This window comes from Diadema antillarum, unplaced genomic scaffold, assembly GCF_040938485.1.
Source record: "Diadema antillarum isolate AM-2024a unplaced genomic scaffold, OU_Dant_1.0 scf00000166, whole genome shotgun sequence".
NCBI lineage: Eukaryota > Metazoa > Echinodermata > Echinoidea > Diadematoida > Diadematidae > Diadema > Diadema antillarum.
In genome coordinates, this window is record NW_027271055.1 from 324,450 (window position 1) to 338,059 (window position 13,610).

The 13,610-nt window shown below is 38.4% G+C and overlaps 1 protein-coding gene across 1 annotated transcript in view; it reads right to left on the bottom strand.

Moving 5' to 3' along the window:
* LOC139722484 (poly(A)-specific ribonuclease PARN-like) overlaps window positions 1-13,610 on the bottom strand; it is a 64,972-nt gene that overhangs the window by 38,114 nt on the left and 13,248 nt on the right. The window contains exons 8-14 of the mRNA XM_071633774.1: window positions 13,485-13,523; window positions 12,781-12,826; window positions 10,407-10,487; window positions 8,340-8,474; window positions 7,233-7,319; window positions 4,781-4,856; window positions 3,525-3,702 (exon numbers count right to left, since the gene is read on the bottom strand). Of these exons, the coding sequence (XP_071489875.1) occupies window positions 3,525-3,702; window positions 4,781-4,856; window positions 7,233-7,319; window positions 8,340-8,474; window positions 10,407-10,487; window positions 12,781-12,826; window positions 13,485-13,523 (642 nt within the window). The remainder of the gene's footprint in view (window positions 1-3,524; window positions 3,703-4,780; window positions 4,857-7,232; window positions 7,320-8,339; window positions 8,475-10,406; window positions 10,488-12,780; window positions 12,827-13,484; window positions 13,524-13,610) is intronic.

A 13,610-nucleotide genomic window follows, 5' to 3' on the forward strand; every position in this document is an offset into this window, starting at 1 on the left:
AAACTATAGATCACAGAAAACCTGAAAGAATTAAGAAGTGAGAACTATACCAAATTGAAGGACTGTTTTTTTTTTTTCTTTTTTTTTAATAACAAAGTCTGCACTTGACACTTCTAAATGTTGGGCAGTGAAAAAAAAAAAATCCTGCCTTAGTCGTATGGCTTGTTGGTATTTCTTTAGATCCCTGGTTTAGTCCTGTATAATATGAAGGGACTGAAATTACAATGTAAATAAACAGTCTCTAAATATCTCTCTCTCAGTAGCGATGGAAATTAGACTGATATTCTATTTCTAATTATGCAATATGTTTTCCCAAACAGCAAAACTTTGTTATTTCAACCTGTTTTACGTGGCCACTATGAAAGCAATGAAATACTTGTGGGTACATAACCACAGGACCAATGCCTTTAAATCCTATATAGATGTGTTTTAAAAGTCATAAATGTAAAAATAAGAATGGTACAAAGTACATTTCCCCACTGATCACTGGGCAATTCTCCCTTTTCAGTTGGTGTATGTTACCATTAGGCCATTACCATTATCACATCTGCTTCAGATATTCACTTGTATAATTGCAAAAAAACTTTACCCACATTGTGTAAATACACAAAATATACTACATTTACTGCCAGGCACAGAGACGGAGGGAAAACAATGGAACAAGAGAGGTGTTGCATAAAGCATGTATCACAAAAGAGGCAAAACTCAAGGACCAACAGGACCTTTACAACAGACCCAGTGTGGAAAAACCTGGCATGATAGGGAACATTCAAAACGGAGGCATAAAAAAAAGAATAAAATATTGCGAGTTCATGCCATTGTTGGGACTTAAAGGACAAGTTCACCTTCATGTACATGTGGATTGAGTGAATGCAACAATATTAGTAAAACACATCAGTGAAAGTTTGAGGAAAATCCGACAATCTGTTCAAAAGTTGTGAATTTTTTAAGTATCTGTGCAATTACTGCTGGATGAGAAGACTACTACAGTGTGTGTTGTCACATGCGTACAACGATACATGAAAATAAAAAGAGAATTTCACAAAATTTTACTTTTTGAATAAAGTGCACATTTCTTGAACTTGTTACTGATGTATGTTAAGGATAACATTATTCCCCTTGCCTTCTGAAAGAGAGAAGTCGAGTGTTCTTTTGTTATACGAGAAAAGTGAAAATAAGGTGAATTTTCTTTATACTTTCTTTATACCGTTGTACTCATGTGACATCACAAGCTATAGTAGTCTTCTCATCCAGCCATGACTGAGCAGAAACTTTAAAAATTCATAACTTTTGAACGGATTGTCGGATTTTCCTCAAACTCTCACTAATGTGTTCTACTAATATTGCTGCATTTACTCAACTCACATGTCTACGAAGGTGAACTTGTCCTTTAACACTCATTGGAAAGGACAACGGAGGGTGGGATTGAGGAATTGTCTGCTGTCAGCAAAACCTTTAAGGTTGCTGTACTGGCGACGGTATCTGAAGGACAAATGCTCTACTTATGAAATGCGATAGCGTAAAAGTGAGTGGTGCACGTGATTGGCAGTGGCGCGTAGAAGTAATGTAGGTCTGACACATGTACCATGCTGCATACAATGAGCCTTCCATATCCACATCACTTTGTTGCACCAATGATACTAATATAAACTGGGCAAACGTTTCACCGCAAAATAAAGACCCACACTTCACAAAAACTATTAGTTAATGTACATTAAGGAAGGTGAAGCCCTCTTTAAAAGAAGAAAAAGGAAATCTGCTCTTCATGTGGGAATTGCACACTTTTCGTGTTGAAGACTAGTCCCTGAGTATAGGCGGGCAGGTGTCTATGGGGAACATAATGTTATGGCAAAATCCTTTCATCCTGAATGGATTAAAATGTAGATGGGGACTTCATTTCTTTCTTTCAGTGGTGAAACTGCCATCTCCTTTTAATTCTTCATGTGCCACATTTACACGTCCAACTCAATCGACAGCATGCCAACTTCACATATTCTGCTCAAGCCCACAAGCACGCCCAATCGATCAATAAATCGCTAAATGCCGCAGTACAATGAAAGCTTTTCTCGCGCTTCCGTTCGTCTCACATATAGCTTGCATTTTTATGTGGTGATTGACCATCAAGCGATGTTCCCTTATAGATTTGTGTGTAAATTCTATGCTTTTGTCACTGCTTTGTGTGCTCGTCACGCCTTTACAGTAATGTAGCTACTGGTCATTTCAAAGAAAAACAATCATCGATATGTCTCACAATTTTAATCAAATTAAAGCTTGGCAGTTTCTCTACAACTTTGCTCAACTCCAGCTTAACGAAAATCTATATACATTTGTAGAAGTAACATAGATTTGAAAAACAGAATGTTTTCTCAAAGCATGACTATGTTGGTATCTCAGAATAATGTGGCACACAGGGGGTTTCCACCGTCCATGGTACATAGAGTTTCTCTTAATGTGTTTTGTTCCCCCGATTAGCATCCAGGCTGGGACGCTTTCTTTGTCAACTTGCACGGATGTCTGGAACCCAATTGTCCATAAATAACGATAACCTGATACCCCATCCCTACTGTGTCACCGTGGATTCTGGCGTATTGCTATACCTGAGTGGACTTGATAATCTACAAGTAGGCCAAGGTTGCATGGATTATTGAATGCTTATGAATAAAAGATAGGCAAGTGAGGCCATGTGCTTGGCACAAAACAGGTTAATGGCCCCTCTATGACAACATAATAGAAAAACCACCTTTCTAAACGAAATAAAATGCAATTACTGAATACCAAACACACACACACGAAAAAAAAAAATTATTAATTTTTATCTCCCGTGTACTAGATTTTTCTCTTTCTCTTTTACAACATTTCTAATCTTATTTCTTTTCTTCTTTTTTTTTTCTCATTAATCATGTGGTCTAAATAGATATCGGTGTTCCATATTTCCGTGTACCTGATTTTAACCTGGCACCTATGGCTACAAACAGACACACACACAAATAAACATACTGTTTTGGTGGCTATTCTTATGAAAAAGAAAATAATATGTAAAAAAGTATGAATTAAGACTACTTCATGATGGGAGTGAAACGCGGGAAAGGATGGCTAGTGAGTTGCAACATGGATTGTTATCAAATTCATGGAACCTTTACATCATGGTGCAAGATTCTTTCCTGACTTATGTTTCTTGTAAGGATGGAGACACAACACATACTTATGTGGAATAAAAAAACAAACATTTAATCAACTCAACAACCAAGAAATCACATTTCTGTGATCAGGGGTACTTTCATGAAAGTCTTATTATGAGAGACTTTTCACTCATAACACACACTTATGAGAGACTTCATGAAATGGATTTTACTTCTCTTTGAAAGACTCTCATAGCTACATATGAGCAACTTCGGCCATTCCAAGATTTAAGTAAAGACTTTTATGTGATGACTTCATGAAAAGGATCCCTTTTGCCAGATATTTTTGATACAATTTTCCTTGTTTTGATAAAAAGAGACAGATAGACTGGACACTGCTCTTACTTGTTCAGAAACGGCTCTATGAGATTGGAGGTTGGGGACACCCTGGGCTTGGGCGGAGTCAAGAACGTCCCCAGATAGTTGGCCATGGTGGCAAAGCACACTCCAGTCACGTAGGCATCATAGGCGGCCTCGTGGAACTTCTCGCTGGTCGTGTAGTCCGGGAAGTGGGAAGGTATCACTGTGAATTCAAAAGATGGCAATGTGCATGTCAGCCAGCATTCACACCCAAATGTAATGTATACGGCATATATTTTGCATGTACAATATATCACGAATTGGAGTTTGAAAGACAAATTCACTTGTGGATGAATTTGCAATCAAGAACTAAAATGATGAAATGAGAAAGAAGATGATCATCACATTTCAGTAGAAAAGCTTTTGATTGTTTTCCATGCAGGCAATATTCACAGCATTTGTGTTATGGCTGGCAATATTTTTGTGAGTTGTCAATTTTCCGTGCATGACAGTTGACTCACAAAGTTTGCAGAAATAACATCTTTATAACGAAATATGTCGTGTATACAGAGCATATTCAAAGTCTTTAAAATATGCATACGTATGCAAGTCTATGCCTTTGCATGATGCACATAATTTTATGGAAATTTGGGCAGAAAAAGAGCACATGGGGAAGAAAATATATCTGATTTAAATACAAACAGCTTCATAAAACTTGGAGACCTTGCACGATTTCTGGAAATTCATTGAGTAGGTGCAAACAGAGCTCAAAAGTTTACACCACGCTTACGCAAATATGAAAACCGCATGTGATGGTAATTGCAGGAAGGAAAGGAACATAATGGTGCTGAGGAAATAAACAACAGGCACTCTAACCACTGACAACACATTTTCCTTCTCTGGGTAGATAAAGCAAACTCATGGTCATCTAACTCACAGCAAACTGCACAAAATATCAACATATTTGGCTTGGCAGTGCTGAGCAGAACAGATACTTAGCTGCTATAAAACTAGTCACTCAGAACTTATTGACACAAATCAACTGCCTCTCAAGAGAGCTATGTGCATTTGAGATCTCATCTTCTATATCAGGCTGCCTCCATTATATAGAATATATGGCAGTGGATATCTTTTGAATATGATTGCAGATGAAATGTTTACATTTCATATCATCGCTATGCCACTCTAATCACTGACATCACAATCAATCATTTTAGGTTCAGCTTCAAAAAAAGTGATTGCAAAGGAAGAAGCCATAGAGGATTGACCTGTCAATAAAGAGGTTGTACGCATCCACTCACCGATATTTGGTTTCTTGAATGGCTCCTCCTGGCATTTGTTCAGTAGATCTGAGAGTGCATGCATCGTGAACAGCTCCTAAGAGACAGGAGAAGATAACAGCATGTACACTACTCTACACTGCCACTTTTCTCTGAGTGAGTTTACACAGCAAGTTCAGGTTGATTTTATGAGATATCAACAACAATCACAGAAGCAGACTGGTTGAAGTCTCCTCAAAACCAGTCTGGAAATATGAAATACTATTAAACATGATATATTCACAGCACAAAATTTTCATGAATTTGAGCTAACAACATTTTCTGTGGCATGAAATACTTGCGAATTGCCACTGGCGTTCAATGCATATAGTGTAGAAAAGAAATTTCGCTTGCATTTTAATTTTGCAAATCTTGGCGCTCGCCAAATTCGCGAAATTAAAATGCATGCAAACATTCCTCAATTTACAGTATATGAAATCTACTAAAGTTATGTGATGTTTTGTTTGTTTGTTCGTTTGTCCCTATTTTCCATCTGTACAAAACAAGACAGTTGGCTAACTTATATTCAGATGCACAATCATAGTGCTGCCGGTCTTCTATGGGAACAGGTTGTATGACTTGTGCATATTTGGGGTGGACCTCTTCACTGGGTAGCACACCCTGCCCCTTGCAGTGAGTGAGTGAGTGAGTGAGTGAGTGAGTGAGTGAATGAGTAAATGAGTGAATGAGTGAATGAGTGAATGAGTGAATGAGTGAATGAGTGAATGAATGAATGGAATGAATGAATGAATGAATGAATGAATGAATGAATGAATGAATGAATGAATGAATGAATGAATGAATGAATGAATGAATGAATGAATGAATGAATGAATGAATGAATGAATGAATGAATGAATGAATGAATGAATGAATGAATGAATGAATGAATGAATGAAAGAATCAATCAATCAATCAATCAATCAATCAATCAATCAATCAATCAATCAATCAATCAATCAATCAATCAATTAATAAATTAATGAATTAATGAATGAAGCAGAATATTTTGTGTGCTTGGGTTACGATTCTCTCTCATACTCGGGTTCATTCTGTCCTGTCACAAAAAAAAGGAAGGTTGGAAACCTGAAGCCCCATTTCACCCAAAACGATACCATCCCTTTAACACCAATTAACCCTTTCTGTGCCCGGGACTTTGGACAGTGTGCACAACACTATGGGCTTTTCTGTGTCTCAGCACTCAAAGCGCAAAAAGGATTAAAGTCAGCTTAACCAGGATGTGGAATTGGCACTCTACACATTGAGAAGACACCATACCAACCAACAATGACTTTGCTTGGCTTTCCCATAGCCACTGGTTCCCTCTCACCTGCCTTGCAGTGCACTTCAGTAAAGTATTCACAATGGTGCACGCAACAGAGATTACATTGGTGCCCACACAAGTTCCTCCACTGTGAGAGGGTTTAAATTCCATCACGAAAAATAGATAAGAACATAAAGTGACTTTGATACTCGGAGGGGGAGATCTTTTCACATGAACATGGAGACGTGGCAAAAAATTGTGGATCAACAAAGGCACACATAACAATGCATGGGGAACATTACTTTGTGCTACAATCCATGGAGTGCTGTGCATTCCAAGCTACACATGAAAGGGCCGGGTTGCATCGCTAACATACGCTTGCAAATGACTTCATGCATGAAGCAATGGTGTCCATGGCAACTTGTCATACCAATTTTGCTTTTTGTATTGGCAACAAATACTGTTTTTTGCTAATCCAAGAACAACTCATTTTTGCCCAATCAAAGAATGTTTGGAAGACGATTTCTGGAGCATGGTGCAACTGATTACAACCGAATAAATATTTTGATGGAGAGGGGGATTGGGTTGAGAATAGTTTTAACTCTAAGCCAGAAAGGGGTACACTCTTCTGTCCCAACCTCCCCCCCCCCCATACACACACACACACACACACATGCACACAAATACTGGTGTCTGCACTCAATTTATTATCGCAGTTGGTAAAAATAGTGGTCTAATGCGAAGCTCTACATTTTAATATTTTAACATTTTAACATCTTAACCCACACATTTGGCAAAGATAGTTGCCTAAATTGGAGCTCCACATTCTAATATCTTAACATGTGAACATTTTAACCCACACTTTTGGAACACATAGCTGTTTCATGTTTAGGTTTTTATTTCAACTTTGGGTCTCTGAATGAGACTATGATACACACTAGTACAACTTGATAGAGTGACACCACATTTGCTCCTGCGACAATTGCTCCGGTCTTATTTTCAGGATAGGGTTGTGATAGGGTTTTAGGTCTAGTTTGACATGTGGATCAGGATTAGGGTTAATGTTATGTTTGTGGGTAGAATTCACGTTTGGCTCAGAGTGCAATTATTTCATGGGAGCAATTCAATTGTCGCAGGAGCAAATATCATAGAACCACTGGATACACCTACCTTGAACGGCTGTGTGTTGGCCATCACTTTGGTGTCCAGTAGCCTCGAGAAGACACAGCCAACCATGGCCTTGAACTCTGATAGATCCTGCACCAAATATGACATTACCACGACACAAGACATCGTCACTGTGGCAAAATATGGTTGCCTGTTGTACCAGTTTTTACAGAATATCCACAAAAGTATGAGAAAAAAGAAAATATGCAATTCAATGGTAATGGTAGAAGAGTTGGTAAACATTTATAAGATTTGCAGGACACTACATCACAGTTGGGCTTTGACCACGTACAAATAGAGCAAAACTCCAAACAAAAACAAAATAACTTTCAACTGAAAAAAACAAAGTCATTGAAAAGTCTGGTCTAAAAATGTAATTCCCAACCATACCTGAATAGACAGAACAAAATCATTTTTTATTCTTTTTCGAGATGGAGACGCATTGGACGGACAGTACGACAGACAACATGTTGTACATTTGATTGGTGGGTGTTACCTGGTGTTGAACGTAACACAAATCTAAACAAACAGAGTGTCAAAATTAAGGATGAAAGTGATACGTGGATCTGGCAAAGGTCTTGTGAAATTTGTCATACTCAGAGTGGTTACACACGAGACAAATCATTATTGGGATGAAGATTAAAATGATGATTGTTATTCATAATCAAACCACGGTACGAACTTAAAAGTTTACTACATGTGTGACACCAGGTTTATAGTGGAAGGTCACGAAAGCTCCGCCTCCCAAATCATGTTTCAGAGGTCAAGGCTAGACGTGAAAATCCGTACTGCCATTTGTGTGATTTCAGGTTTTTTTTTTTAAACTTGATATCACCTCCACAGTAGAATTTAAATTTATATTTGTGATATGAATATAATTATGATTTTAGTTTAGTTACACATGTCGAAGAAAAACTTAGGTTTAGTATTCTCTTAGTAATTTCCTTTTTACTTAAAATCATAATTCATGTGACAAATCTTCTCTCATCATTATACCAACTTATCTTCGTTAAAAACAAATTTTATTTGATCACTTGGCGTTAGAGGAAACATATAAACAGACACAAACAAGCAAAGCAAAGGGGAAAAAGTAATTAAAGTGGCACTCACGTCTGGCAGAGGTCCGGTGAACTTGTGCATGATGTGGAGAACGTCCAGCATCATGTTGTGGCCGACGACGACCTTACCGGACTCCGAAATCAGTTTGAGCACACGACTCATTCCAGACGCCTCGTCGACCTCATCCTGTGTTAGAAAGCGAAACCTTCAATCAAATTCTCGAAAGCAAACACTGTGTGTCACTGAATGCCCTGTGTCTTTCTGAAAGTGGTTTATCTTGTGGTCAGAAGTGATATACTGTATATCTGATCCAGTCCAGAATTTGAAAATGCGTAACTGGGCACAACACACCAGCTACACTGTACCAATACTAGGGAACCTCGCTACAGAAAGATGCTTGGTACCATCTAAATTTCCTTGTTATATATCAAGCATCTCATTATATCAGGGAAGAAAATTATTACCATTATAGTGAGGTTCCACTATACATGAATTCTTCACTTTGTAACATCATTTTCTTAGTCTCTGGGAACATACACCTTGCTTGCTTAAAATAGCAGATTACCAAAGAGCTCTAAACTTTTGTGGTTCCAAGCAAAAGACATCCATATTGACATCGAAAATGGCATGGACTATGAGTGCTACCATAATTACAATCAAAATTATCAACATGAAAACTGCAGCCTGAAGCTTGCTGATGCATCTGGTAACTTATCTTTAACATCTTATCCTTATTTAGAGAGTGATGAATTAAAACCTAGAAAATATGGCACTTGTGCATTTGAATTCAAATTGATGCCAGAGTGGCAATCACATTATCATATTAATAAATCTAAATTAGCAGGAACAATTAGACGACTTGGTGTGCAGAAATTTCACTGTGTATTACAGTTGCCAAATCTCAGAGTTCAAGAGATAGGAGCAGATGCATATCGTCGCTGGGGTGACAAGACATTGTACCTGCAATTTTGGTAAAAATGACCTTTTTTGATTTATGGTCAAATAATCGGTTAAGTGATGTCCTGTCCAAATCCTAGCTGTCTTACCCCAAAAATGAAGCCACAACGGCATGTCCAAGGAAAGGTTATCCCATTCGCTATAGTGCTTTGGCTGCCATGTTTTTTGGCTCTCCTGAACATTTGACATTTTGTAGATACGAGGTCTTGTCGCCCCAGCGACGACATAAACTTTGCTATAAGAGAAATTGTCATTTGTGATACATTTCATCATTAATCCGTGGAAGACGAATCCCGAGAATACTTGGGCAGAAGTCTATGGGAAATGTGTGGTATAGCAAAATCAGTCTTCAGACTTCACAATAATAGGAACACAAGGTTAACTACAGCTTATGTTTTCATGAAACAAAGATGAATGTTGCTAATATAAAAATGGCTGGCAGGTATGCCATATGTGACCCGCTACAACAAAAGGATCCGAAAGTCGGGGGTAGACAATTTTCTGAAAATGGCATGACATTATTCCCTTACTCTTCTCCTTTAATTTCATGTATAGCACAGCTCATAAAAGTACTTGGTTGCGGAGATATCGATGATCTTATTAGCGCCTGTCAAGTGTTTGTGGAAATCAGTGTTTCGAGAAAAACGCCTTCAAAGTTTTCCTTCCGACGCTATCACCATCAAGGGGAGGCGAGACAGTTTTCAAAGCTTGACAATAGAAGGCACGCTCCTAGCAACCTCCGCTATGTTCATTCAAGCTTATGGCAGCGGTCTACGCACGACCAATCAGTAATCAGGATGCCACCCACTGGCCAATAAGATCACTTCCTCGTTGCTAGGGGCGGAGTCTAGCTGCAGAGTTAAATCCAAATCTTCGGACACGTTTCTGTTACGTTGAAAGTCTGAAAATCGTGGCCTAGAAAAATGCTGATTTCTTGCCTTTCCATTGATCATTTAGCTGCGAAATTTCGGCAGATGATAGAAAAAAACATTAGACTACAAAATCATGCCAAAAACAAAAATGCAATTGTTTTGTCCAATTTTGATGATGTGACTTCAAACTTTAGGATAATTTTGTTGTAGCGAGTCACATATCTGTGAACGTTTGTGAGTGTGTGTGTGTGTGTTGGGTACATTTATTTGCGTGTGTCAGAGACTGTACCAGCTCTGCCTGCAGTTTCTCCTGTGCCAATCTTTTCTTATCATCCTCCGTTGCCCTGGAGATGATGATGAACCTGTCCTTCTGCAAAGATATGATGGTGAGAGAAGGGTAAAACCTTAAAATACTACTAATCTCTTGATCAACTTGGATTGCCACTGTGTCTGAACATGATAAAGAATAAATTGTCTGATGAAATAATAATGAAATATCTATGCAGTCTACTCATCTTTGGTTAAAACTTTCTACCCCATTAATCTGCCAACATTTCCCTGTCCCGACTCTTCTGCCTTGTCATAGAATATTATACGAATGCAATAGTGAATGGTCACGAGTGCAATGGTTCAAGATTTCGCACAAGGTGAAAGATAGAGGCACTCTATTCAACGAGGCGAAGCCAAGTTGAATAGTGCGCATCATCTTTCACCGAGTGCGAAATCTTGTTCCATTGCACGAGTAAAGACCATACACTGTTTATTTTATACAACACCTCGAACATCAGCAGATGTGGTCCACACAGATTCTTCAATTAAGCACAGAAATGGCAACCATTTTCCGTCAAAGACGAATGAGTAGCCGCACAGTCACAGTCACCGTACCGTGTATGTACGTACATATGGTTGAAGTTGTTTACAAAAATGGGTGACAGAAGTACACGCTTGTAAGCACGCTTGTAATTGTTGAGTGCGCACAGCACATGTTTGTTTATTGTGACATCAGAAATGTGCGATGAAACAGAAACTTCGAGTCAATCGTGAGTTTAACACGGGAGTCAATAGAAATGGTGGAGTCAGCCATGCGCTATCCATTTTTGCTCAAACAAAATTGCAGGGCTGACAGCCACAGAGTGCAATGTAACTAAATGTCACGTGATGGGCGATCGACAAATTGGATGGCTACATTCTAATTAGGTGTTGTCTGTCTCCGAACACTTTCAAATGAATTATATCGTATATTCGTAATGTTATACTGATGCTTATTATGATCATTCTTTTCTTGTTATAGTAAGGTGTTGTCAATTTTCTGTATTTTTCCTCTGTTTTTACTGAAAGTGTTGAATAAATCTGTTGAATAAATAAAAGAGAGCTAACATCGGTGCTTTGTTTACCCACTGGCATGTAAGCTGGAGTGTTTTCTTCACACCACGCCAATACAGAGTAGCATAGCGTTACGTACCCTCTATGCCGAGCTTACATTACCCCATTTGTACCCACTGTGCCAAGCTCACCATTACCCTATGCTGTAGCTGCCTACATACCTGGTAACAATGTCTCTCAGGATACAAAGCCTATGCAGTACTCTCCGCGTAGAGGACAGTACGCAGACAAATCGCAATTTATACACAAGTCTGAGCAACACTATGCAACTGTACATAAAAAAGACTAATACCATGTAACATCAATGAACATCACCTAATACTAATTTTACTAATCACAAATCTTGTAATAAATAAACTATTTACTTATGTTAAGAATATAGAAAATATAATGTGTTAATATACAAATGATGCACAGGCGCCTCCACTAATGCCACGAAATAATCCTGTGCATCATTTGTTTTATAAAATGGGTCGAAAATTCGAAAACTAACAGCATTTTTCAGCGTTTTTCACATACCTTTGTGGGTCAAGACGTTCGAAGATGTTCGTCCCAAACATTTACGCACGTCGCACTCGGAAATCCCACACATACAGTATAAGTATGATGGGGGGTTGGGTTTCCGGACACTTAAGTTCCCGCTTGAAAATTTACTTATTTTACATAGAATATGCACCCTTTACCTTAAAGACTTGATATAGACTCCTCATATAGGCCTACTAGCCAACATACTCTGAAAACGGCGTGAGAATTAACTTGCTAAATCGTTGGATTTGCCCTTCAAAGTGACTCCATGTACGCGTCCGGTCCCACAACGCTTGGTCTACTGTCTACGTACGCCACACATGTTATGCACAAGGGAAGAAAGGCCGGCCGGCTGGCAGCCCGAACTAGAAGTTGGTTACAGGATTGACAGCGCGTATGCATGCAATTCAAAGGAGCCACCGCGCACACAGACGATCGGCAATAGGATTTAACACGCAGTGCAATGGGACTAGAATACAGGAAGCACACGTGACTCATTTCAGCGCTTCCTATTGGCTACATTCTTGAACCCATTTTATAATATCATTTAAAGCACTGAATAAAATAATCTCTTGAAATCTGGAGGATTCTTGGCTCTGGGATTGGAGATCAGGAGATTAACACATTTCTCAGGAGTCTGCAAGAAAGATAAGGGATACCTCGGTATGTTGGTGGCTCTGTTTACATACAATAGTATAGTATTCATAATGAGCTGCTGTGTGTGGGCAGCGCTAGGCAACATGCAGACAACTTACCTTGTCTTCACTTGTGTGTGTATCCAGGTGTAAGCCAGTGGGAAATCTACAAGATTTATGGGGTTAAAAAAGCATACCAACATTTTTTAAATGAAAGATGATATAAAACTGGCCACTTACATTGTCTGTGCCAAAATGTTCACTATATATTTCATCATATACAGAAAGTAATACACCTGTCAATAATATCATAGCATTTTGTTTCTATTATATTATGGTGGTCCAACAGGGATTGCTGTGTGTTACAGCAGCAAGCCAAATTTTTTTGCTGAACATCCTACAAAAATGTGCGACACTTCAAGCACCATGCTATAAATTGATGACAAGCAAAAAAACAATAAATAAATAAATAAATAAATAATCAAAAAAAAAATTACCTATGAGTTATATGTGTCTGCAACCTTACCAAAGAAGAAAAAATATACATAATACTTATTTGGCAAAGAGTCATTTACCTTTATGCATAGAGTTCATTCACTTTAATCAAGTACACAAAAATAAGGCTACAATAGCACCTGGGAAAAGGTGCAATATAGTGTGCTGTGGTATACATGGTGTGGTACAGTACAGTGTGGTGAGGTGTAATAAGGTCTGGAGCTGTGAAGCATTGCCATGCTGTAGTACAGCGTGGTGTGACGGAATGTTACACTTGTATGTCATATGCCATGTCACATGACTCAATACTATATTCTATCCCATCATACCTTGCTCTAACACTCTGGTAGATGAGCTTCCTCTGGAATCTAAAAGAAACATAGAATGGATATATTTTGTTATTTCCCATGCAAGAACAAAACTGTAAACAATGTAATTAATCAAATTCATGAAAT